This window comes from Eurypyga helias, unplaced genomic scaffold (assembly GCF_000690775.1).
Source record: "Eurypyga helias isolate BGI_N326 unplaced genomic scaffold, ASM69077v1 scaffold9462, whole genome shotgun sequence".
Classification (NCBI taxonomy): Eukaryota; Metazoa; Chordata; class Aves; order Eurypygiformes; family Eurypygidae; genus Eurypyga; species Eurypyga helias.
The window spans coordinates 26,279-53,382 of NW_010235269.1; the positions used below are offsets into that span (position 1 = coordinate 26,279).

General features: G+C 38.0%; 1 protein-coding gene across 1 annotated transcript in view; it reads right to left on the reverse strand.

Moving 5' to 3' along the window:
• Positions 1 to 27,104, reverse strand: part of OCA2 (oculocutaneous albinism II) — a gene marked incomplete at both ends in the record, with an annotated part of 106,965 nt that overhangs the window by 24,477 nt on the left and 55,384 nt on the right. Inside the window, 4 exons of the mRNA XM_010146682.1 lie at positions 3,366 to 3,493; positions 18,233 to 18,341; positions 19,630 to 19,687; positions 21,387 to 21,534. Of these exons, the coding sequence (XP_010144984.1) occupies positions 3,366 to 3,493; positions 18,233 to 18,341; positions 19,630 to 19,687; positions 21,387 to 21,534 (443 nt within the window). The remainder of the gene's footprint in view (positions 1 to 3,365; positions 3,494 to 18,232; positions 18,342 to 19,629; positions 19,688 to 21,386; positions 21,535 to 27,104) is intronic.

A 27,104-nucleotide genomic window follows, 5' to 3' on the forward strand; every position in this document is an offset into this window, starting at 1 on the left:
AAGGGACAATATCACCATTTTTGGTTCAGCCCAGACCAAGCTGAACTTGGTCTTTCTTTCTTTTTTTCTCTGCCATGACAAAGAATCGGTCAGCTGCAATGCCTCACTTACTGACTCCATTCTCATACGGGGCTGCAGGAGCCCGTATTCACACAACACAACTCCATATAACCTGCACACCTGGCAGTCAGACAGAGCCCATCAGAGACATCAGTGGGCAAAAAAACATCCAATTCGCACGCTGTCAAATTCCATGACAGAGATGGACAAAGATCCTAATAGGCACTGAGTGGTGTGGTATGAGACTCGCTAATGTCAGGGTGACAAAGGGGCTGTCATTCAGACTGGCAATTCCTGCACCTGCAGCTCATTCAGGTGGCAGCTGAATGTAGAGGTTTGGGTATCAGCACATATTAATTTTGTCCCAGAAATTATATATATTTTTTAACAATGCATCACACAAGAAAAGGCATATCTGCATTTAAAGATGCAGCACACAGAAAACAAGTGATGTCTTTAAATACATACTCATACCCCCTATATTAAAATGAAGAGGACTTTTTTTCATGAGTTTAACTTTGCAGGAGAAAGTTTCCTAAGAAATTAACTCTTTTTGGTAATTTTAAGTTATTTCATTCTAAGCTATCTGTGTTCCTTCATCAACTCAAAGGTTATGAAAGTGACTTTTAAAATGTGCATATAAGCAATATTTTTAATGAAATGTAATATTTTTTTCAGCAATTGCTTTGTGTTCACACTTTAAAATGAACTTTTTAACACATAGCTGTCAGCAATCAGAGCTCAGAGTTACATTCAGTTAACGTTGCTGCCCTAATAGTTAATTATCTACTAACACAGCATATTACTTCAGCAATAACACTTGAAATTTGTTCTGGAATCCAGACGTGGTACTACAAAAGAGATATTTGGGAAAGAGGGAAGGGAGTGAAGGACACACACATCACTTCTGTAAGACAGTGTATATGCCGGTAGCCCAACGCATTAGAGATGATGACAGTACTAATCACATAACCAGCTTTAGGATGTCTCTAAAATATGCAGGCGAATCACCTCCAAGCACCAAAGTGAAAGCAATTAGCACCCTGCTACTGGCCTCCCTTGGGCATAAACAACACAGAGGGTCTCCTGGATCTTCCCGGATCTCCTAAGAGGAATAAGTATGACTGCACTAATTGGTGCCTTCAAGCATACTGGCTCCTGTCTGACAGCTCAAAATAGAGTTTTACTGCAGAAAAAATAATGTACCATTTTAGATCGAAGTTTAATTTATGCATAAATTTGCATGAAACCCTCTTATGGACAGCATGTCATTTACAACAGATGACTGTTGTAAATAAACTTTGCCTGAAGGGATTAAGGCAAAATGTCAATTTTGACTATAAAATCGAACATAATACTAAATCTCTTAGAGGTACAGGAACTTGTATCACAAAGAGACAGAAGCAGAAATATTTTATAGCCTGTAACAGCCAGTTTTGAACAAAGACTAAAAAGACAGTTGTAGGACACAATAGAAAACTAGAGAGCCCCAGTGGATTTCCAACTTTTTAATTGCAAAAAGTCTACCAGACTGGACCAATGAGCACCCAAAATCAGAACCTCCAAGGGTTCCCCTATGGCTTTGGAACTTAATTCACTTTTTCCAAAATAACTCACAGCCTAAGTCCCACACAGGTGCCTTGGAATAGTAAAAGGAACATTTCTAGCAGTAGGAAATAGCTTCAGACTGAAAACCCTTTAAAAAGAAGGATCACCAAGTGTGATCCACAATGAGCTGACAACTGCTGAGCACCTAGCTCATGGGAAGATTTATCATACTTCAGTGCATATCTTTGTTTTGACTTGTTTCTTCTTGACACTGTTAACCTAAAGGACAGAAAAAGGGTTTGGCAAGGACTGTAATCTCCTGCTAATCCAAACAGCAATAGAGTCAGATCAAAATTAGCAATGATGATACTTAGAACATTTTTCTCCTTCATTTCTCAGGAAGAAATTCATGTCTCTCACTTTTTTTCTTGATTATGTGTGCAAGTTTCTTTCATGACTTTAAACTGCTGTTATTCTACAGAGCCAGGAAAAATACTCTTTCGTTAGCAAACTATTCACTGGTGACCTGAGAAGCTGTAAAAGTGAAGATCAGTGAATTACAACAGTTGTATTCGAAGTCTGGTGGCAAATGGCAAGTAACTTCCTGTGTATTTTACTGGTTTATTGTACAGTCACACAGCACTCAAATAAAAACCATTTAATACAAACTAAAACAATAAATATATAAGGGAAGGCAAGTAATAATCTGTTGCAGCAGCAGCAGACAAAATAAACATGGCTTCAATATAGATTCCATATAAGAGCTAGAAAATGCAGGGATATATAGAGCCTGATAATGTAGAGAACTAAAAATTGCCTGTACTAAAGGGTGTACGATAAATCAACATTTCCTGTTGAATTTTAGACCTACTAGCTTGCAAACAAGCCTCCTAATGATAATCAGTATTTCCATTCATCTTCTCAGACGTTACAAGATTTTGGCTTCTATTTCGACATTAACTTAAATTATTTGTTGTTTTCCTTTACTTCAAATTTTGTCCCTTTTACTGTTAGTGTTTTTTTTTTTTTAATAGATCCCAATTTATGAATTCTCATGCTCTTTGCAGTTACTGAGGGGATGTGAAAAGTGGATGGGGGGTGGAAGACAGAGGCTGTGTGAGCAAATTAGTTATTAGAGGCTTTTCCCAGGCTGCTCACTCAGACATGGCTGGAATGTTTCTAATAGCCAGGCAGACAAACACAAAGAAATTACACAAGATATCCAGGTATTTCAAGTACTGATTACCCTTTTAAATTACAATTGCAAACTGAAATTCAGTGATATTATCCTTTCAAACCATACTTCCATGAAATATCTTAGGCCATTTGGTAGCTAGCATGTAGCAGAAAGCATTAGGAGCATTTTTAAACTCCGGTTTATTCTTCTTCTTTTATTTTTCATATCACTTTTCTAAATAATTGTAAAACAAATACCTAAATACATATAAGATATCTGCACACATAGACTGCCGACAACCCTGGAAATTAAAATTTCACTTTTATGAAAATGGTTGTGTCAGATATATTCAGGAAATGCAGCAGAAAGAGAGGGACTGAGACCAAGCTTACAGTGAAAAATTAAAACCCAAAGAGGTCTGGACAACTTCCACCACTGCAATTTCTCTGCACTACCATGACTACACTTGATCTTCAGTATTCCAGTGGAATTGAATCTGCAGCAGGCCTCTGCAAAGGAACATAATTCACATTTTAAATCAGTTGTAACACTTTAGGCTTTAGAAATCAGTGAATCTTACCTCCATGAGAACAAACAGTGCTGCAAAGAAAAGGAGGGTTGCCCACTCCACTCTGTTCAATATCATCTCAAAATCATGGATGTCTGCAAGCACTAGCAGCCAAATGGCTCCCAATATGGCAATCCAGCCTGCATGAGAAAAAGAGAGAACAACACTTTATACCCCACAGTCTTGTTCTGTGCCACCAATGTAAAAGTTACAGTATTGTGTTTTTCAGGCCATTGAACACTTCCTGGCTATGTGCTACAGAGGATAAAAAAGAGGAAGGGGAAAGCTCTTCAAATGAGAAAAGGGACTGACTTTAAATAGCAAAACAGGCTCTTTCCAGACAGGATCCCTCTATACATCCTGAAGGGGCTTAAGACACTTATTTTAGTAACTGATTAAGAGAAAAATGCAAATCAAATGCACAATCAGTGAGAAAATGTAATCAGCGAATCTCTTGTCCGAGCAAGACTCACTTTCTCTCGGCACATTTAAACCCCTTTGCGGAGCTGCTTGATTCCTCTGACACATTTACCTTAAACAATGGAATGGGTCTTTAGACATGAAACAAAAGGGGGTTGGGTCTTTTTTTCCTTAGAATGATGCTCCACTTTCTATCTTTCTTCACTATTTTTTTACTAAATAACAGATTTTTTTTTTTTAATACAAAAAACTAAGATCCATAATTTAAGGGGTTTCTTTTTAATGGCATGGAAATAAAGCCTTTCACGTCTGCAAGTTATTTCTCTCTTTGTTATGACTATTTCATACACCTCATCCTATTCCATATATTCACTGTCAGAAGGTGATGGATTTACAAAATTGCAGAAAAAGTGAGGAAGAAAGAAGAATAACAATCTTTACTGGTAAACAACTTTAAGTAACAAACTTATAATCAAATACCAAATGTAATTTATGGAAAAAAAGGCTCCTGTTACAAAGTAGATCAATGAATAAAGTGAGTATTCTCCAAAAGCCTTCAGCAACAACAGTTCTAAGAAAATTCAGAGATAGATGACTGATTCATAAAATTTTAGGCATTCAACTTACAGCTTATGTGTGTTTTTCAATTAAGTTAAAAGAAGAAAGAGATCCAAGACATACAACAATTTAAAATTAAGATATATTCCATTTAAATCATATTTAAATGCTAAAAAACTAAAGTTTCACTGTTCATGAAGCTGTATACATAACCTATATTCTCCAAAATATCCTATACAGTGTCACATAATTATTCCCTAATCAAAGAATGCATTTTGCACCTCAAGTACATTTTAGGATCTTTTAGCAACATACTGCATTCTTTAAATGAGCATTTCAGGTTAACTATGACCAGTAAGGAACACCTGCTGAAAATACTGCAGCTCAGTGCAAGCAACCAGACCTGCCCGACAGCCAAAACCAACAGCTCAGGAGTTACCTGGCTGGTCTGTCTGGAAAAGGAGATAAACTGGATAGTTTGACACTAGCTCTGGCTTCCATGCTTTGAGATGATTTTATTTTCTGTTGCAGTATTTGCACAGCAGTGAACTCACACTGCTTGCATTGCTTGGCTCCAAAAAAAAAGCGGTGTCAGTGGCACCAGCTCTTCAGTCGATGACCTATTTCTTTTCCTTCGAGCATCTCCAAGAGCCATCTTCCCCCCAGTTCAGCTCTACTATTGAGGCCTCTAACCTGGCTTCTGTCCTCTCTGCTTGACTGAAACCATGTTTACCAGCACTATGAATTATTTCTGTCCCCCTTAGATCTCTCCCCGTGATCCTTCTTAAAAAGCTTCCACACACTGATCACTCTGGTCTTGCTGTTTCCTTAATAAGCATCTCTCACAATATTTTTTTCTTTATCCTGGTGCCAGCTTAATCTACAGGGAGATGCAGGGAAGAAGCAGGTATGAAGGACTAGGAAATGTAATGGTTTGTCAGCAGAAACACCACCAGATATGTTGAAACAAAACCAAAGCTAAGCAGAGAGCTGAAAAGTGAAGGAATTTTGTATCCCAAATTTTGTAGCTCTAGCTCCTACATTGTTCCTGATACAGATTTTCAGTAAAATCTGATATGAGTGCTTCACTGGGTCCAAACACTGTGTCTCACAGCCAGCTCTGCTCACCTCCAAAGACAGAAACACTGCCATACCACAGGCTGAGCAGGTCTGTCCCCTGTTTTGGTCACAGCGATCTAATCAGAGTGCATGGTCAAAACCAGCATCATTCTGTAAGGGAGAAGGAGAGCAAAAACAACCACAAAACAGAACAGGGTGGGAATAGCTGGTCCCAAATTTTCTTGTGTAGAATGGTATTTTACCACCTACTGGAGAGAGACTCCAGAACTGATCTAAGAGCATTAATACCCTGTTCTGCTCAGGATGAATGATGGATTCTGGCATAGGCTGAAAATGTGTGCACTTTTTTGTGCACTGGACTCTGGTTATGTGTGTAGACTGAAAAAACAGCTACAGAACACAGGGACAGCAGTGCTCCTGGAGTCCCCAAAGTAGCAAAACAAAGTGAGGAGAAAAATATCAGTTCCTGTCTACCACACCTTTTGTTGGTGTGGTTGAATTACTGTCTTTCCAAAAACAAAGTGGATCTGTCCGTGCAAATGAAATAGTTATTTTCTCTGAACACAAAGAAAGGGGTTATGGAAATGTAGTGCCTAAGTTTCTTCTCACTATCAAGTCTCGGCTGTTTTCTGTATTCTGGTAGAGTGTGCCTAACTCCACCTTAAATCAATAAGGATGATGGCAATTCCTAATACAGGAATTCTGCAAGAGGAAGTAAGTAGATGTGTGTAGATCAGGACCTTAGTAGCAAAATTTTACTGTTATTTTGTACAAATAAAAGTGACAACACTGCATTTTGTCACATACATTTTGTATGTAAGTACAACGAACTGGAGAAGTAAAGAACAACATTTTCTCAGCAGTTCTGTGTGGTCATCCACCCTCAGCCCCTGGACCACTCTGAAGCCTTAGAGATTCCCATTAAGCTTTGGCTGCTGTGGAGTGAGTTTGGTGGTCAAGTCCCTTGACCGTATCAAACACACTTGCATTGCTAAGATGGGTAACAGCACCGACCATACCAGGGTTCAGTTGCTTGGCCATGGTGTGTACCAGGAATTTGGTTATCTTCCCTCAGTGGGGAATAAGATTGGAATAAGTAATCATTCCCCTGACAGCCCCGAGACAGTCAGCACCAGTGATTACTGGCAATTAGAGAATTCCAGTAATTACCAACATGGATTGTAACCGGGATGGAAATTTACTGATGTCTGAAGTCGATCCTCTCACAATCCTATAAACTGCATTTCCAAGTGAGGCCCTTTGAACTCTCCTGGACCGCAGCAGGCTGCACCCCATATCCCTTTGAGTGAGATGCTTCTCAGAGTTCACAAACTCTCCATTTGTGGGATCAGGGGACCTCGCAACTTGGGCAGAAATCTCCTGCAGTGCTCCAGCAAGTACAGCTCTCTGGAGGCTCAAACACATCAGCTGCCAGTGCTGGCTGCAAAGAGCCTATTTCAGTCTACACACACAGTCTGTTCAGAGTATATTTGTTTTCCTTGCTTTCCCTGCAAAGAGGAGATGCAATTACCCATCTCCCAGAGGAAGGGCACAGGATGGGAGTGCAAAGAAGGAAAGAGGAAGGAGGCAGTCTCAGAGACAAGGAATTTGTGGGACTTCATGCAAGACCTACAGCAACGATGCCTTTCACTACTACAGCTTGACTTCAAGCACCCCACAGCTGGATGAGAATAAAGTCTTCTTCTGAAGCCTGAAGGCCACAGGAGTTAATGTATTCTGGAACTGCTTGGCTGACTGCTCTCTGCTGAACTGCTTGTCAAAGTTAACTACAAAGTTAACCAACACATGGCAGTCTCCCGTTCTAAGTAGTTAGTTTTCTGAGGCTTTTCCAAAGCCTTTCTAAGTACGTTCATGACAGTGGACATACTATATCAGTGTTTTATATATTTGGGTAGCTTTGCATTTGTCCTGGATTCAATTTGAAGCTTCTTTCTTTTCTGAAGAATTGAAAGGACTAGCATATATTAAAGACTGGCTTCTCTTTTCATTTGTTTTCTAGCTTACTGGGCCACAAAAGATAGCCAGGAGGAAGAGAAATAAAAATAATTTCAAAAAAAATAACTTCTTATTACTATAGTGAGAGCAAACCCCATTTATTGTTTCACAGACCACTTCCCTTATTGCATTTTTGTGCCTCTGTTTCACAACAATTGATGTTCTGGAAATAAAACGTGGAAAAAAAATGATTCTAAATTGCATTTCTGCACTGATATGGTACCTGTTGAAGATGGTGACGCCTCTATTTTAGGAAAAATAAAATTAAATTTTATTATAAAATGCACCTTGAAAATTTATAATGCATTCTTCATAGAAAAGATTCCCAAGTCTTCTGACAGGCACCAGATAAAAAGGTACAGTAGAAATAGCTTGTGTACTTTGCTTTTCTTATACACTTTACCAGTAGGGAAAACCACCTTTGGGACAATAAACAACTCATGATGAGCAGTATAAAATTTCAATCCTACTCAAAGAAAAAAAAAAAAGAAAACCTTATTTTGAACTAATCAAGCAGAAGAACTTGAAAATAGAAAACGATCTAATAGAATGAAATGGAATTTTAGAATATATGGGAGGAAAGTAGGTGAAAGAGAAAAAAATGAAAGAAAAATATTACTGTGTAATCTGTAGGCTTTTCAGATGTTCATTAAGAAAAAATTGTATTCTTTAGTAAAAGTAATTTTGTCTGACCTACTAATAGCTGAAAAGTATAATAAATTTCTTTCAAACAATGTGAAGATGTCGACATTGTGCGTTCACTTTATGTGCACAAAATTTGAAACAATATCTTTATGAATACTGAGGGTACACTGAAAATTCATTTTTGTGCAAACTGAAATGACTCGAGACATTTGAACTGAAAACCAAAGCCACGATAACATTGCATGATCTCAATGCTGGCCTGGGCAAAACAGCATGCTGCTCGAGAAAGACAGGTGCAGGGTACTGTATTTAGTAGGAAAAGTTAAAACTGCACAAATCCAGGGTAGGAAGCAACTAAATCCGTAACAGTCCTTCAGAAAAGACTCAAGAAATACAGTGGATTACAACTGAATTTAACTGCCCACTGAAACACAGAACCAGCACAACAAATGGAAAATCCTGTGAAACTACCTCTGCTCTCTTCATCCCTGGTAAACTCTGAGAAGATATTTTAAGTAAGATGCAGACCCTCTAGGAAATCCAAGGCAGAGAAGTAAGGATAAGCAACAGTCTGAAAATTGGCTTTTGAGGAAAAAATTAAAGAATCCAGGCTGTGTACCTCAAAGATAAGAAGACTGAAGGGGTGCAGGCAAGTTTTCAGGCATGTACCAAGCTGCTCCAGAGGACAGAGAGCAACCTGTTTATGGTGGCAGCAGTAGGTAGGACAAGAGGGAGTGAGGAGGAGCTGTAATAGCAGTGAGGAAGATTCAGGCTGCACAATATTCACAGTTACATATTTATAGTGGTTGAGAAACAAGATTTTTTTTTTTTTAAATCAACTAGACCAGCTTCTTCCAGATGAAAACATAATACCTCTATCTACAGACAATGGGTTGTACACACTGATCTTTTAGACATTTGTCACTGAGCAAAGTGTGATATTCTTTTTCTGTGACCTCAAGAATTCTTTATTTGTTAAAATGGCCACATCAACTTTTCGTGAACTGCAGAAGGCCTTTCAGCTCACAATGTCCCTTACAGGCTTACCAGCTAAAACATATTTGAATAAGCTTACCTTTGAATAAGTTTTTACACAGCATGTTATTGAGTATGTCCAGCACTGTGTTCCAACAGTTTCATCAGAACAAGTCTGATTAACTCCACAACCCCTCAAATATAAGCCTAAGGACATATGACTGTCCTTCATATATTATGGTGCAGTTGTAATGTTATATAAGGCATACACTGGGGTATACTTTATACAAGCAGATACAGATTGGCACATGTACATTAGGAAAGGATGGGCTGGACATTCTTGCATAGCTGTACAACCATGAGGCCAGAATGGAGAAATCACATTCACTGTTGTACCGCAATGTCGACATCCAACTCCATTAATTTTCAAAATGCAATTTCACAGATGAGATAGGATGGCATTCAAGACAGAACACCATAAGAACGAAACCCTGGTTAGAGATTGCTATAGCTAGGCAGTGCATCTACAGGGAAGATGTGTTGACAGATATATAGCTGTGTATATTGCACCAATCCACAAGTCTAAAAAATTTACAGAGTTATCTCAGTGAAGGTCACTGCAAACAAACACACTCTATTGACATCGCCTCACTGACTCTTCTGAACCAAAAATAAGTTGAGAAGATGCAAACATCCAGACAGAGTAAAGGTTAACTTTTCTAGAATTAAGCAATATAGCGTAAAAGCTGCACTACCAGATACAACTGTTATTCGTTGGGTTTTTTTCATACAGTGTATGGGTAGCTGCAAGGACAGAGGATATTTTGCATGCTTACATGTTTGTAAAGGTGGCTGTTTAGTTCCAAGGGCAGAAGTTTTTTTAAAATAGCCTAAAAAAATGAAGGCTGCAAGGAGTATGGAAAGAAGATTTCTCTTATTTTCCGGATCAAAGTGTTACACTGAGAAGAACGAGTAACTAAGATCTCGACCAGATTTTCTGAGTCAAAGTCAATGCTGACTGCACCACTTTCACTCCATTCCAACATTCTCATTATTGCAAACTAATTGTCAAATTTATTTTTAACTCATATTCCTGTACACTGTATCATGATTTTTGCAACATCACTATGAATCCGAGATGTACTGTTTCCAAAATACAGTTATGTCCATTCTCATTTTAAAACAACAATTTGCATCTTCACAGTGCAATCAAATCTCCATACCACATACTCAGAGGCAAGCAGGTCAGTCCTATGCAATGCCCTCCTTGGCCTCAATGTACAATTACCAGACAACTTAAACCAACATCACTGCATGCCAGAACATATGAAATAGTAGACGAATGAAGCAAGAGCAGGGAGGCAAAGAGGACAAATACACCTAACTACACTGACAATTGTAGCTGATGCCCCATGGGGAAAAGGGTTGCAGAGCAGCCCCTGCAAGCACAACTGGAAGGAACTGGAAGAGTCTCCAGAAAGGGATGGGGACTTTCAAACAGCAGTGGCTAAAATCATGGCTCTAATCTTATTACATCTCACTACATTAGGCTGGACAGTTGTCAGATACTACAATTCATCGCTTTGTTTACCATTATCAGGTCAGGAACTAAATAAACCACATTTGTAACAGAAAACAGTGTCACAACTTCATATAGGTGAAGCATTAATGGAAAACAGTAAGAGAATAAACAAGTCGATACAAACAAGAGTGCACAGGATGAGTAATTACAGCTAAAAAGGATGCATAGGCCCCAGACTTATAACAACTCAAAAATGGTTAGTTAGAGATGATAGAGCAAACCTAGGAGATGGTCAAAACCCATTTTAAGGGTAAAAAAACCCACAAGAAACAAGTATAAACACACATCCAACACAACACATGACAAAACTGGGTATAATGCAGAGCTGAAGACCAAATTTGAAAAAACGGAGTGTAAAGCTCTAGAAAAGTATAAAAATGGGCTCAGGTGGACCCAAGCACAGGGAGGAAGGAAACGTCAACAATGCAGTTCATGTCCTGGTAGAGAGAAGGAAGACACCCCTATCATGCCCATCCCAGCAAAGATCTGAAGGTACCAACACTTTGTTGTGACTCCTCCCAGCCTAAACCTGTGAACTGTAGCACCCTGCAGACCATCAAAAGGTGACCCTAACTCAGAATATAAGGGGATATATTGCATGTTCTGGTTTTTTGGAGGTTTTGTCAGGTTTTTTTACAACAGTTTTAACTGTATATTGTTAATGAACTTTGTTTTGTATTAATTTGGACTGTGTTATTATTATCATAAGAGTACTAATAATAACTTTATTAATAGTTAATAATAATTGCTTACACTAATTCAACTTTTAATTACACTAACAATAAATTCTTAGCTCCAGGTATAAGGAAAGTTCCTCTTTTTGCACCCAGTATCACAACTGATATTTTGAAAGCAGGAGGCTACTGCTGTATACAGAGAAGGCATCCCTAATACAAATGTTTTCAGGATCAAAACCATCCACTTTACTGAAACTTGTGAAGGAGTTTCCAGGCAACCACAGATTACTAAAGATGTTATTTTTAGCTATATAGAAAAGGTCCATAAATGTTGCTTGCCAGGTTTTACATCTGGTTCCTTAATTTATCAAGCCATGTTGGAAAGCTTTACAAAGTATAAAAATTAAAAAAAAAAAAAAAAAGCAAGGAGAAAAAGAAGACAAGAAAAAAATATTGGTTGTGACAGCTTTAAATACAGCTGATAATTCAATATCATTTAAGCCATTACTTAGCAGTCAATACTTATAAGCTCTCTTCAGCTAAAACTGATTAATATGACAGACCCTAGAAAATCTGTAGATAAATGTTAGATTCGGTGACAAATTAAAGAAGAAATGTGCACCTTTTACAATGAGGATATAGTGATATAAGATGTGAAATATAACATGAGCTAAACTTAACAATGTGGCTTTTGGCATTAAGCCTATACTTTCTTAAATCTAGGTCATTCACCATTTTTTATAGCTTAATAGCCGCCTGTCTCACCAGGATTTTCTGTTTTCTTAAACATTAAACAATTATACAACAGCTTATTAAAATGATCTGGGTTTTTTCAAACATTTTATAAAATAACTCCTCAGTAATATTGAGTAGCACTATAATGAGCCTTGCATTTAAACTATTGCACAAATTAACCTGGAACCAAACATTTCTAAAATATGAACACTTCCTTTTGTTCCTCCTTTCTATTAGTACAAACACGTAAATTTTTAGTCAAGTTGCTTTCTTTCTGAACATATAATTCTATTGTTTGTAAACAGTGTCAGATTTATACAACTCCAGCATCATACAGGATAGTAGCATAACATGGCTTAATCTATAGATCACTGATAGCGGTTGAGAAAAATGTTCCAGAATAACATTTTAAAGTGTAAAAATATGAGCCTTACAGATGCTTCAACATTAACATCCCTTTCAGATTAATGGGATCTGTCTACACCTTCCTTAGCCCTGTGCTCCTTCTCCATGACCATTTATAAATCTTTTGGACCTGAGAAGTTCTGCTGCACACTGTGAGACAAGATCTTTCTCACAGAGCTGTGGGGGAGTGGCTCATGTTTAAAATATTTTCACCATTCTAAAGAAACCTCTCAGCACAAGTTCAAATGCACATACATACTCTGTACCGGGGCCCAGATAAAAGCTGAGGGAAAAAGCTTTTTAGAGTTCTTCTTAGGCAGCTTCCTAGGCTACACATTCAGAACAAAACCACACAGACTACATTTATTTCACATGTGCATTATTAGTTCTTTTTTAGCTTATAACATTAAATAATTTAGTCAAATATCTCTAAGTTAACAAGCTCTGACAAACACTGACCCTGGTCATCTGGCTCAAAGTTGTTAGGGAGGAATCATTGCTGCAGGCTGTTCCTTATTGAAAATGTTGAAGAAAAGAATACGGTTTAGGTTAGTTGTTAAAGTCTTAGCAGGCTGCAGTAGTGAAGAAGTAGCTTCAGTGTTTCTAAGCCATGTAAATATTGATATGGAACTTCTGACATTTTGTGATTCAGTAGCAAATTTTAGCAAGTGCATGAAGCTCTCCAGGGCAGCGCAGCCCTTTCTTCATCACTAAGCAAGCTACCAGACAAGTGCTACTCAGTTCCAACTCTATTATAATTATTGGTTCACTTATGTAAATTACAATGTAAGCCAAAAATTTGGCATGTCCACTTGAACAAAAGTGATGAACAGTGCATGAAAATCAAGAGAAATTATAAGAGAGAAATTTCAGACCCAGTCGACTTCCCTTAATTAGAGGTGTCACTCCTCTCTCCAGGTTAAGTCAAGATTTTTACTATAATTTGCATGAAATTCTCTGTAGATGTAATTGGGGGGAAGGGGGGGGGGGGATGTTATGCTGAAGCCCTTTCCAATTAAGGTATTTGATTTCTCATGTGAATTTCAATAATGTTTCTGTAAATTACGGAAGTCAGTCAGCAAATATGAGCATTGGTATCCAAAGGAGTGACAATGCAACAGGAGACTTTTATACCTACAGCGACTGAACACATTTTTCCTTTAATGCTCTGGCAATAAAATAAAAAGGAGCTCTGTACAACATGGCCTACCAAACAAACAAAAATCACTCTGAATTAAATTAGATCAATTATTTCATCACTTTTCCACTATTTCAGTTGCAGGTTTAGAATGTTTCGATGATGCAAGATACAACTAGTTAAGATAAATTGCAAAGTGTTTCAGATCCTCAAAAGTATCTGCAGCAGAACTTGCAGACCAGGCCCACAGTTAGAAGTTAAACCATGGTAAATATAGAAGAAAAGGGAGAATTTTGGAAGAGAAGCTAGATTTAACTATGTAAATGAGGTCTTATCAAACAAGATAACCTTTGTCTGTAAATATTGGAGGATTTTAGATTTAGAGAAATGATGATGGGGAAAATTTAGATGTTTACTTGGCAGAAGTGACACAAAGTGGTGACTTAGAGGCCTTGTTTTACTACCCAGAAAGTTCATAGTGATTGAATTAGTTAAAAGAATAAAACCATAATTTTTTTAGAAGTTCATGAGTTTGTTTTTTTGCGAACACTGCTTTGGTTAATAATTCCAAATTTGATTTTAGTTAGAAGTGAAACCCCCAAATATTCAATTATCAAGGCAAATGTCCATCTAGCTGTTGTGACTTTTGCTTTTAAGTACCTATGACTAAAACTTGGTATAGCTTGAGAAGATGCCTTCTGGCATATAAGGAGTGAAGTGACATAGGGTAAGTTGAATCATTTCAAGAATTAGACCTTTAAAGTAGAGGAGATGAGTCACGGCTGTTGATCACCTCCACTGATTATTGACCTCCTCTGGAGATTATTTTAAGGACAGATGAAGGTAATTTACTTAAACATTAATGTCTGAAGGCAAACATACAATTGCATTCTTCCTGGCATACTTTCCAAGCTTCCAGCAGTCTGCAGCCAAAATAGAGACAGTATCTCTGCTCTGAAACAGACAGTATCTCTTTTGTTTGTTCTTGGGCTTGCATCTTGTTTATTGAAGATGAGCACTGCATACCCTGTGGCAACCCTCCAAAGGGAGGAGAGGACCTTCCCCTGTCTCAGAAACTATTCAGCCTGTAACACTGGGAAAGAGGTGTCCAGAGGTGGAAAGGAGCAGCAGGGAGGGGGTCTGCATGGAGCAAGGTGGTCTACATTGAGTGCAGAGACTACTGAAAGGGGCAGACAAAAGCAGAGACCCAGAGGTGGTGGGTCCCTCTTCATGGATACTAGAAGGAACTGAACAGAGTTCACAGCAGCTCAGCAAGTCATTGAACTGACTGAAGCCAAAACAAAGAGGGAGGGCCTGCCCCACAGAAGCAAAAAGAAGTGGGTTATAAATTGATTTTATGTATTCTTTCTGACCCAGTCACTCCAAGCATTCTCTATTAAAAAAAAAAAAAAATCTAGTTTAAATTTCAACAAAATCTTGGTTTATTTTATTTTTAAAATCTCTTGTCTCTTTTTGGGGGATCTCATTGTAGTTCAAAGCTCTGGACATGCCTGCCTAAAGGTTAAAGTCAAAATAGGAGCCAGGTACAATCCTCAGGGGGTTTTACATTCATCTTTTGTAATCTTTCCTCAGATACTTTATCAAAAAGGTAAAATCCTATGGGGCCAAATGAAAGCACTGTAGAAGTCTTAAAGTTTGCCATATCTGTTTATTTAGAGTCTCAGTACTAATCTTTCATTAACAGAGATATTTCATAGAATTAGACTAAATAAAGTGATGAACAGGTACATGAAAACTGAATAGGAAATTGTTCTGCATTTTAAAAGGCAGCTAAGTATGTAAATTTTATTATTTAAACTAAAATGTCAGTTCCCTCAAATTATATTAATGATTCCAAGTTTATAATGGAAAAATTGTATCAAGGCTGGGGAGTGATAAAGAATTCTATAATCTTTCTAATTCACTCTACCAAATGCAATTAAAAGTTATTAGATTTCTAACACTTCAGCCTCTGTATGAAACATTATTCTGGTAGAAAATTAAACACTAAACTGCAATCTACTTTCATTTTTATGAGGAAAAACATACTGAACAAATTTACCCAAACCATCAGAGTACAAGATGTACTGTATTTTAGGAAATTCATTTCCATGCACTGGAGAACTAAAATCCATAGAGACACACAGCAGCACTAGTTCAGTAATGACAAAAAAGTGACAGCCATCATCAAGATAGTAGAATTCAGGAATCACGAATGAGATCTCAGTAGAAGTTTGGAGGTTTAATTAATTGTAATAGAAATTATGCATATGCTTTAATAACATTTATTCATTAATCTGACAGGTTTGCCATGAATACAGAAGAGGGACAAATTATCCAGAACACATACTGCCCCTATTTACTTTCAAGGTTGCAGCTGAAGATCAGCTAGTGAATAACAGAAGCCTGCACTGCCAACCATGGCATTTGTTTTCATTTAGTTCTGTGACACAAAGTAGGACAAAAACCAATCATCAGTTATTAGGTTTCTTCTAGTATTGACTCCAACTGCTTTGCAGTTTTGAAAGAATATCTTACCAAGAGCATATGCAACCAGTGCTATGTGGTCTTTACTCTCTGTCGCCTTTCAAAAACACTTACAGATGTTGGGTTTAATTCAAGAAATCCTTCTTGTTTCAGTGCCCACTTCTCTGAGACAGAAAGGTAAGGGTGAAAATTGATTTCTGAAATTGCCTATGTGAATTCCTTCTTTATGTTCTTAGCCACCACGACTTCAAAATCCTCCAAACATCTTCAATTTCCACAACTTCCTACACCTTAGTAATATAGCACTTTTGCTGTTATATCAGTATACCTTTTAACTTCTTAACAGCCAATAATCTTTATGGACTGAAATCCATGACAAGTACTCTAGAACAGGGAAGCTGCCACAGCAGCTGTGACACTAGCTGAAATGGGGAAGAAAGCCTGGCTGACAAGGCCCCTTTCCTAACCTCATACTGCTCCAGGGCACCAGGATTTTAAGTGCACTCCAGAAAGGATTTGTTGCGTTGTATCAACACTGTCAGATAACTGTTTAGCCCAAGTCCACAGCAAGGTCCTGATCCCCTTTGTGTAAGTGTTGCTTTGCTCCCAGATTCTTTTGCATTGACCCAGTTTACTTTACGTAGGATAAAAATAAACCACGGTGCAGTTCTAGAGATCACGCCCTAACTGCAGCACAGTTGAGCCTGGGGGTCAGGTTTGGGTCTCTATGCTCTGTTCAGTTACTCCAACATTATCTGCAATGGCTCCATGCACTCAAACTTCATCACATGTAGCATACAATGCAACATATGCCCTCAGCATCATAATCTTAACACACAGCTCTGCTAGGCTACAAAGCTACCCTTGCTGCGAACCTAAAAATTAATTAAGCCGTACATACAATGTCAAGAGGGAACACCGTGCCAATTGCTGTGCTGTGGAGATACGGCCAGTCTGCTCTGAGGGGACAAGGTCTGAGCAGTGTGGACACAAGGCATCCTGCACCTCTAAGGCCTGAGGGCTGGCAGTCAAACCCTGGAATAAATGCATTTAGCAGTAAAGCTGTATCTATTGAAACGCGCTGCCCCAGACGCAGTAGCCCATATCCTCCCGCTGGTGCCGGCAATACAACACACTGGTGTTCCCCTAGGTCCCAGCAGAGAGAACAGCCTTCTGCTACTGGTAGCTTTCTAATGCAGTCAATACAACAAAAGTGTCAGCAGCAGATACGGAAGGTCTTGTTTACAGCATGATCACCACTGTACAGCCATAACTCGCTCTATATTGTACACAACAAAAACGGATTTCAATCTTTGTATGTGATGATACAATCAATGATTTATTGATTATGAGTTAGTCTTCTTCAACCCTGTTGCATGTTGGAAATACTGGGATGATTGTACACAGTGGGGGAATTCAGATTGCCTGAAAAACCGTAAATCTGAAATTCCATAACTTTCAGGTGCTCAGCAGCCAAAATTATATTTTTAATTTTTTATAGGGAAATGCACAGGTAGGTTTTATGACTGTCCTCTGGTTGAATGCGAGCATTAATTTGGTTCTGTTTTCAGGATATGCAAAGCCTCCTCATACAGGTATAAAACTAGCTGTATAAAAACCTGCAAGTATAGTTCTTACCATAGAAAGTTTGCATACAGCTACTTTCATTTCACACGCATAGTGTCTTCCTGATTTTATTTTGGGAAATTATTTATTCTGGTAATAAAGCAATGGAGACTGGAAGTTATACAAAGTTATCTACACTTAAGAAATAATGCCAGACTACTTTTTTAGTTCTTCCATGGCGCAATTTTTTTCTAATCTCTATAACACATCTTGATCATTCACTCAATCCTCCAGTGCAATGATTCTAGGTCAATCATGCTCATTCTGTAATTTTTAGCCAGCTCATTAGCATTGGATAGTCAGAAAAATTAAGTCATGGTCACTCTCTGTTATTCCCCCTGGGGTGACTGGGGCGTGACTGCATTTTGGAAACCTGTTCTGAGAAACTGCTGTTCAGATTAGTCTAGTGGAACTGCAAGGCCAAAGATATATGGAAAGCGGCTTTCTGCAAAGAACCAGACTCAGAAAAATATTGCTGGTTTTCTTCAGGGAGGTTGTTTGTTTTACTTAGGTAGAACAAAACTGTGAAACTTACCAAGATCTAGGTAGATGCTTGGAACAAATGAGTTGAGAAAAAACATGAGAATAACACATCCCAGCACAGTCAGGCATTTGATGAGAAGAATTTTATCTGTTATTTTGTGCTGTAGACAGGGAGAAAAAAATTAATAACTGTATTAAAGAAGGAGCTATCTATTATGCCTAGTTCACAAATGCATGTGTGAAGTGCAAACTTCTCTTCCTGTATTGTATATTTTTCTTCAGCATAAAAAACATTTAAATTGAGGTATTTCATACACACCTATAAAAAACATGACTGTGTGGCCCAATGTGATCTAAGAGATACAAGTACCTAGCACCTGCTGCATATATTCAGCTGTGTTCAGCTACCCCCATCACAACTTCATTTCAGTAGAAGTGGGGTTGAAATGCAATTCTTCCCCCAGAGGGCACTCTGGACCCTCTTTTTTTCATGTATGCTTTTAAAACCTATAATCAGCCTAGAGGTCAGCTCTTTCATGCCTCCTGTACAACTCTCATGGACCTGCCAAGCCCACAATCTCTGTGCAGCTTCTACACCTCTGTGCCTAAATCCTGCATCCCTTTGACACCACCAACCCAGGGAATCACCTTCTCCCAGCCTGAGTCCCTCTCTCGTTTCACATTGTTTAGATTTCTACTAAAGTACAAGTCTCTGTTCCTTAAAAAGTTTTTCTTTTATGTAATGCCTTGAAAAAGGTGTAAAACCTAATATGAAATCCTGATGGTTTTCTTCTGTTTCAGTGTGACACATGACAGTGATGGTGTGACAGTGATGTCCCAGTCAAGGACTTGAGCTCCTAAACACAGGCCTGGATTTATTTGTAATGCCAGTGAGACGCAGAGGATGTGACATTTAGATAGTTAAATTTATGGGAAATGAATCCCACTAGAAAGTCTACATCTCATCAGACTCTGCTTCAGCAGAAAGACTTAGGAGGTGTTAATGTGTGCACAGCAAAGAGAACAGGATAAATCCAAAGTGGTTTATCCCTACTTGAATAATAAAGCAGTTACATCACAGTATAGTAAATTAGAGTTGGTATTTGGTACATCAGTAGAAATGTACTCTATCGTCATGCATCAGTCATAAACAATCTATTGACACCCTCTGAGTCTTTCCGGCCATGGATTAAAAATTTAAGAAAACACTGCTGAATCATTTATTGAAACTTTAAATGACATTTTTCTAAGGAACAAAAGTATAAAACCTAAGAAAAACTCAAAACGTAGTTCAGTAATCCCATTCCACCAAGAAGCCAGCCAGCCCGCTTGCCAGTGTTTCTGCTATCATGACAGTTATTAAATTTGCAGTAGATTCAAAGCACTCTCTCTGTATAAAGGCACAGGTTCTGCTTACATGGATACTAGGAAAAAATGCCATCTACTTACTTTTTTCTGGAGTTCCTGAATATTTGTTTCCCAGTTTTTATCTTCTTGTGAAATTTGCCTGAAAGAAAATTACACCTGCTTTTTTCCAGAGTGAAATTAGAGCTCTGCCAAGAGTCTTAGAACAAATCCCTCTCATCACAAATAGATCACCCTTTCCCCTGTATGGAGTAATTCACATCACAAAGGACTTCTTACAGCCAGCAGCAACATTCCCATGAGTGTTCACTTAGGACAAACTTGTGTAACATGCTTTCACACCACAAAGGACTCGTGGCCTTCTTACAGCCAGCAGCAACATTCCCATGAGTGTTCACTTAGGACAAACTTGTGTAACATGCTCCGCTAATACACAAAACCTTCAGTTCATGAAGGCTTGGAGGGAGCTAGCCTCCAGAGCATGGACCTCAGTATAGCATCTGCCTACATGCAATCTGTAGTCCCTTAATAGTTTTAGGAGCTGATGTGTGCCCTGCTGCGATAAAACAGGGGTTGTGCGCTAACATCAGCAAGTCAGAACACATATATTTTACATTTGCATTTTATAATGAAGTTTTTGAGATCCTAATAACTTCATCGAATTATCAGCATAGTCAGCCTTCCAGCAGAAAGCCTTGGGGTTTACAGTTCAGGAGTGCTGTTGCTAACGCTAATGAATATTTACATTGCTGTAAATGTACTGTGCTGGAGGAATCCTGATTTTCAAGATTAAATATACAATTTTTATTTATACTTTGGAAGTGTCTTCTTCAGAGTGTCATAAAGTCTAATAATTTTTTATAATTATTTAAAAATAAGGTGATTTTAACAGCCTTTTTTTATCTTTAAGTAGTAATATTGTCATTACACTCAAGGTGTACAATATGAGCAAAGAGTTATGTAAAAAAAGTCATATTATTGCAATATTTTAAGAAATCATATTTACATGTCCTTGCTCATAGCACCTATTTGACATCTTTATTAATGAAAAATAACTGTTTCAGTTTCACTTTAGTTGATTAATATCAACAGAATATTTATCTCTGCTACTCTCAGTCATCAAATTCCATAGCACAACAGCTGGTTTTGTTGGAATGTAAACAAAACAGGGTTAGTATTTTTGTTAGTCCTAGTTTGTAAAAACTTTTTCTTTCATGTGCATAAATGATTAATTATGCCTGCACTCTGGTTCATACTGAAGATTTGATTATGAAATCATTTTTAAATGCAGCAGTTCTTTGGTGACATATTTTTCAAACTCAACAGTTCACTGAAGAACACTTGAATATTTCAGTAAAATAGAAATTGTAGCATTTTACTGTGCTAAAGCCACTATTGCAAGGGAAAGTCTAATGATATATTTGTGACCTTTTTAAACTAAAAACTACCTGAAATTTCTAGGTCTTTATATTTAGGTCACATTGAAATATATTTTACTGTTCTTGCATATCAGTTTTTTCTTAAAATAATTTTTATTTTACTGAAGCTGAGAGTAGCTCTTCATATCTGCCCCAACAGGCATCTGATGAGACAGATAAGAATATAGCTCTTGTCCCAGAGAAGATCCCTGAAAGCTATTACTTTCAGCTGCCTAAAATGACTAGAGGTGAGCCCTTGGCTCGTTGACCACACAGAAATATTACCCCATTAAGGAAGCCACACTGTCATTCCTGGCTGTAGACTGAGATGAGCAGGAGCTCCCTGCTAGTCTGCCTGTGCCTGCAACATGTCCCCGGTGAGAGCTGGAGCCAGGGATATGAGACACACTGCTCCCTGCTCACCTGTGAAATGTCATGAGCTTCTTCCTTAAGAGCATCTCCAGTGTCAGCACCTTCTGCATCAAGAGGCATTTCACGGCAGTCTCCTCTCTGCTGGCAGGGTTAATGCGCTGTGCAGTCAGTCTCCAAACATAAATCTCATGTTTCAGCTCTAAAAAGAAGTAAAATCACTTAATCTTAATGAAGGTGTAATGTATATGAAACCAGAGTCACACAAAATGTGTAACTCGCCCTGTACTCAAAGCTGTTAAAATTATTGGAATGGTTTTCCAACAAATTTCCACTTAAGAAGTTGCTTTTACCAGTCATTTTGCAGAGCTAAATGGAATGAAACATATATAGAAACATTTCAAAATTTTAAATAAATTCATCTCAAAGTCCTTTTCCAAACAAAAGTACTGTCTTCAAAACACTTGCAAATGCCTTCCACAAGCTTCAGTGGTAAAATCATATCACATTAATTTTTCATCAGAAAATAAACTGCTACTGTACATTATTATAGAGCTACAAAGATATTAGTCACTTTGCAGGTAGGAATTACAGCAAATTCTCCCTCACCATATTCAGAACAGACACGTTTCCATCCACTCTATGTTCATACAAGCAATTTTGTCAATGTAAGGCAAAACTGAAATTTCTCACTGTCTTATGGACCATCATTTAATAACATTTTAAAAGTTTCCTAGGGTAACTTAATTCTTAGGCATTGAAATTATCCATAAATACAGCTACCATCACCTGCGTGCAGACCTGAATGATATCTGATCCCGTGTAAGTTCAGACAGACTGATCAACACCTGAAATCAGTCTCTAAAATCTTGTCAAGTTTCTAAAAAATTATTTGTTTTTTTTTTTTTCCCAGTATTTTCAAGACCTTGGAGAATGACTGAAATGCATGTGTTCCTGTTCAGGAAGGACTTTAGACTGGGCATGCTAAAAATATCTGGATTTTCCAGGAAATCGCTAAAGAAATAAAAACAGAATATTCATTCAGAAACTACACAAACGTTTCCTGATGAAGGGGCAGGATGTTCCTCACCCTTTGTTTCTGTTCTCCTCAAATTTCATGTCATTGAAGACAATGTGTCAAGAATTCACAGTTTTGTATCTTAAGATCCCTGTTCAATCAGCAAATTGTTCTTATCCTAAGAAATGGATGTGAAGTCTTTGTAGGATGTACACAAATGATATGCATTATTAAAAAAAAAATAAATTATGTAATAACATAAGAAATATTTAAACAACTTTGATGTAGGCTGTGATATTAACATTTACTCCTGCAAATCCCCAGTTGTTCATGGTATCTACATTCCAAAAAAGAACTAAACATGTTTAATTCCCCCCTTTTCCTTTCTGAACAAGCATTTTTAATGATGCGAAATGAATCATTTAAAGTTTGACCACAAGAGGGAATTAAACTTGACAGAACCCATATATTTAATAGCAAAAGTAAGCATGTCCAAAGCCTGCATAATAGACAACAAAAAAGGGATCTGAACAGCAATTGACCCGTATTTTGTATGGTTCACATCTACAGATGAGCACACATCCATCAAAATTATAATCTTTGCCTGAGCTTTACAATGCAAGATCAGAAATATAAATTCACACTATCTAAAACCCGACGACTATGCCAGTTATTAAAAGAACAGTGCTCTGCTGAAGATTTTCTTCCAAGAAAGGATTAATACCTGACCCACAAATACCGAAGAGGTGCAGAATCTATCACTTTCCTTTTTAATATATTTGGTGATTACTGCCAAGAGCATGATCTGACACTAAATTACATTAAATCATGGCTAGGTCCTGCTTATCAAAGGATCCACATGATTTTCTGTGGAGACCGTTTTCCATCAACATTTGTGACACACAAATATATCAGCAGTGATTTTCCCTTCCCTTCCAGAATACAACCAAAAAAGTGACAGAGCTTTAGGCTACAGGTGATCTCCTGCCCACACCACCCCCGAAAAACAAACAAAAAAACCCCCCACCAACCAACAAGTCTTTCTGAGGACTAGAGTAGATGGCAGCTGTGCAAAATACCTGTATTTTCAATGTCAGAAATGGTGACCTTTTTTCTTTCAGAAGATAACAAAATTAAATTTTAAGTCTCTGAATTTGCATAATAATTTCTGAAATAAACTAGTGGCCACCTGTTTGGGGTCTGCTTCTTCTCCACAGTTTCTGGTCACTGAGGCAAGAAGCCACTTTAATTGGCAACTTTCTCCTCCTAACAACCACCTTGAAACTGGTCTGAAATCATGAGCTGGGAAGTTGTTCCTTCGCATATAGATGAGCAAGACCAAATGGAGAAAAGCTGAGATGTGGCTTTCTTGCACACTCTCCTGTGCAACTTCCCAGGCAAAATGTTTTTCCTTGAAAAGGCTTCCTAGGCCCTCTGGGGTGAAAGAAATATATCTATGATCCTACATGCTGCACTAGCCTGAATGAGATAGAAAATTCTATTATTTAATTTAAGCAGTTGAAGAGGGAGAACTCCCTCAGCAGGTGAGCGTTCCTTTCTTTACTGCTTTCTCATGCAATTTTCAAGATTATTGGAGTGTTGCTTTGAAAGTGTCTCATCAACAGTCCAAGAGAGTGGGTGGTTTTTTCTTCTTCTCTGGCAATCTCATGAAGCATGATTGTTCAGTTCACTATCCTCCTTTCTGACAGATTGTCTTTTCTACAACACTTTTCCTGACCATGTCTCTTCATCCTGCCATAGCATTTCCCCCCCATCCTTTGCAAGTGAAATTTCACCAAGGATTTTGCTGATGGAATGAAGTTGAATCTTTCATCATCTAACCGAGATGCAGATCCCCAGAAGGTATCTTTATGCAGAGAATCTTTATCTTCTCTCCTTCAGAAAGGGGCAGCTAACATCACTGTATCTGTGTCACAAACAAAGCCACAGAGTGGAAAGCACCATGACTTATGATGAACATTCCTGTTCCATGTCTGAAGAGCAATGGGGTTAATCTCCAGGATCAGTAAGGTCAGCCTGGTGCTTTCTGGTCTATGTTAAAGTATACATGTGTTTTCACATGGCTTTGAACTTGCATTTATGTAACACAAGTGCATATTTCTTCAGATATTAGTTTTCTAAACATCCCAAGCATGTGGACATCCAACCTGGTGTGGAATTTACTTCAGAGCAAAATGTCCTTTGAAAATCAGAACAGTTGATCTTTTATGTTGTGACTCCTGTTGCAGGATTAATTTGCAAAGAGGTTTTCTAGGTTATCACACAGAAAGTTCTTGTATGTCTCTTTCATGCACATTCATATTGTAATAGACCATTATGACAGGAAGTGATACATAGGTATTAGGAGTACTTGTTTTGAAGAAAATACAATGCAGGACTCGAGGTCAGTGAGAACACTGAACCCAGTCAGAAAACTTTGGGACTGTCTATACTTCTCCCATTACAGGTCTACAAACCTTTAGAGTTTGAAAACATCTGATGTTTTATGACATGCTGTTACACATCCTGGATAAGGGCTTAATGCAGCCACAGGGTTTATCAATCACTTCAAAGTTATGGCTAAGGCAGCACAAGGGCAGCTTTTGGCTGCCCCTGAATGGGAAGGTCTCTCACACCATTTCCACACGTCCATAACTTCATGTCTGCTCCTCACGTGGGATGTAATGGCCATATTACACCAGGGCAATCTCACTCGACTCACTCACCCAACAAATCCAGTCTGCAGGAGTTTTACAGCATTAGCTTTATGGTGGATCAGACTACTAAACAATTTATCCTACCACTGCTAGGTCTGTTGCTAATAATTGAAATGATATGTTTATGTAGCATGTATGTTTCATGGCAGTTTATCAATAAAGCAGGTAAAATAACATTTAACTGCAACTGAAGTAGCAATATTTGAAGTGATATAAGCAGGGCAAAGTTTAGTATGAAGTGGTCTGGAGTAAAAAAGACAGGATAGCTGCAGCTCAGTAAGGGAATTCAGCTCATTGTGATACTAAAATATTTGTGATCATGGAAGATTCATAAAGACCACAAGGCACCACAGCAACATACCTAATATTATTATTTCACAAAAAAATTATTTTCTTTTAATTTTTTTTCCTCCACACACAGTCTATTTCCAACAGTAAAATTATAAATTCTGGTTTAGTTCTAGGATCAAATATAGGGTCAGCAAACATGTAAATTCTATGCTGCTAGTCTGTTCCAGTTTGTCATATTTTACCATGGAGATATCATGTCCTGAAGCCATTGAATTTAATGGAGTTTCAGCTACTGACCAGAGCTGTAACATTTTAGAAAACATTTTCTGCACTTGAGAAAACATTTTCTAAATATTTAGAAAACATTTTCCTTTAAAAATTCATATTCTTTCTTCAATCTAACAATTAATACTCGGATTTCCTTTCATTTTGCATAATCACACATTCTCTCACACCCGACTGCCAATAACAAACAAGACATCCTCAAAAATTGAGTGTAATTAATTTCCAGTCTCAGAATCTGAAAAGCCAGTCTTGTTAATTGAAGATACTCAGAAGAGCATGACCAACCTTGATGAGATGATAAGAATTATCATAAAATGGCAATTTTTAACTTGCAAGTGCAATAAACACATAGACTACCTTTTTGCAAGCCACACAAGTTTGCACTTCTGAGCTGACTTAACAACATGCAAAGCATGTTCCTCTGAACGTGAGGGAGGTTCCACACATGCTATTGTAGCTTAACTTTTTTCAGTGAAGGAATTATTTTTCTTAGCTAGCTTCTCAGAACAAGAATACTTCTGTTTAAATTTTAACAGAAAAGCAAATTAAGTGCCATGAATTATTCCTTAATCTAGTAATAGTAATATCGATGCCTTTTAGTAATTTTTTTAATCTTTGATATTATGTAACTAATCCTATAAGCATTATTAGACAGTAAGTGCCATCTCCATTTTAAAAGCACAGAAACTAAGTCAGTAATGTGAAACCCAAGTGTAGAATTCACCTTTAGGAATATTCCAGCTCGACAATTCATGCCTCTCTCCTAGAGGCACCACCTCTCAACTCAAGCATAAGGTTCTAATTCTGAAAAAAAAAAAAGTGCCTGAAATGTCCTTGTCTTTATTCCTTAAGTAGACCAGTTTATCAATCATGGATAAAGATAAGCAGAGGCATAAACACTGCAAAGTCTTCAAAGCTGCAGCAAAACACGCTTTGACCTATTCAGCCAAATATTTGCAAAGGAATGCAAGAAATCTGCACAATGCTGCATAAAGCAATATGGAGCATTTATGTAAGCTTTTTAATTCAAAGTCCAACAGCTGGGGCCCCATTTGGTCACTGAGGCACCTAATGCCAGTTCAGTTGCCCAGCATGGGATTGGATCCATGGCACAGGACTTAACAGGACATCCTGATCCCTGCAGCAAAGCAGCTGGAGCCCAGGCAGAAAACTGCAAAGCTCACATAGTGCCACACACCTAAATCACCTCCCAGCAGCCTTCTCGGCAAACTGGAGCAGGCTGCAGCAACCCCAGGAGTTAGGCTGTTCAGAACACTGCAGAACTGCAAGTATCCTTCTCCTTAAAAATGTAACCGGAATTTTCCCTCACTGTGCTTTGGGTTTCCTTTGTAATTTTAGCTACAGAAAGAATCTACAACAGTGCAGGTCTATACCTGCATTTTATAAGGGAATAGTCGGTTCAATACCTCTGTGATGGTCACATAACACTCAGATGGAGAA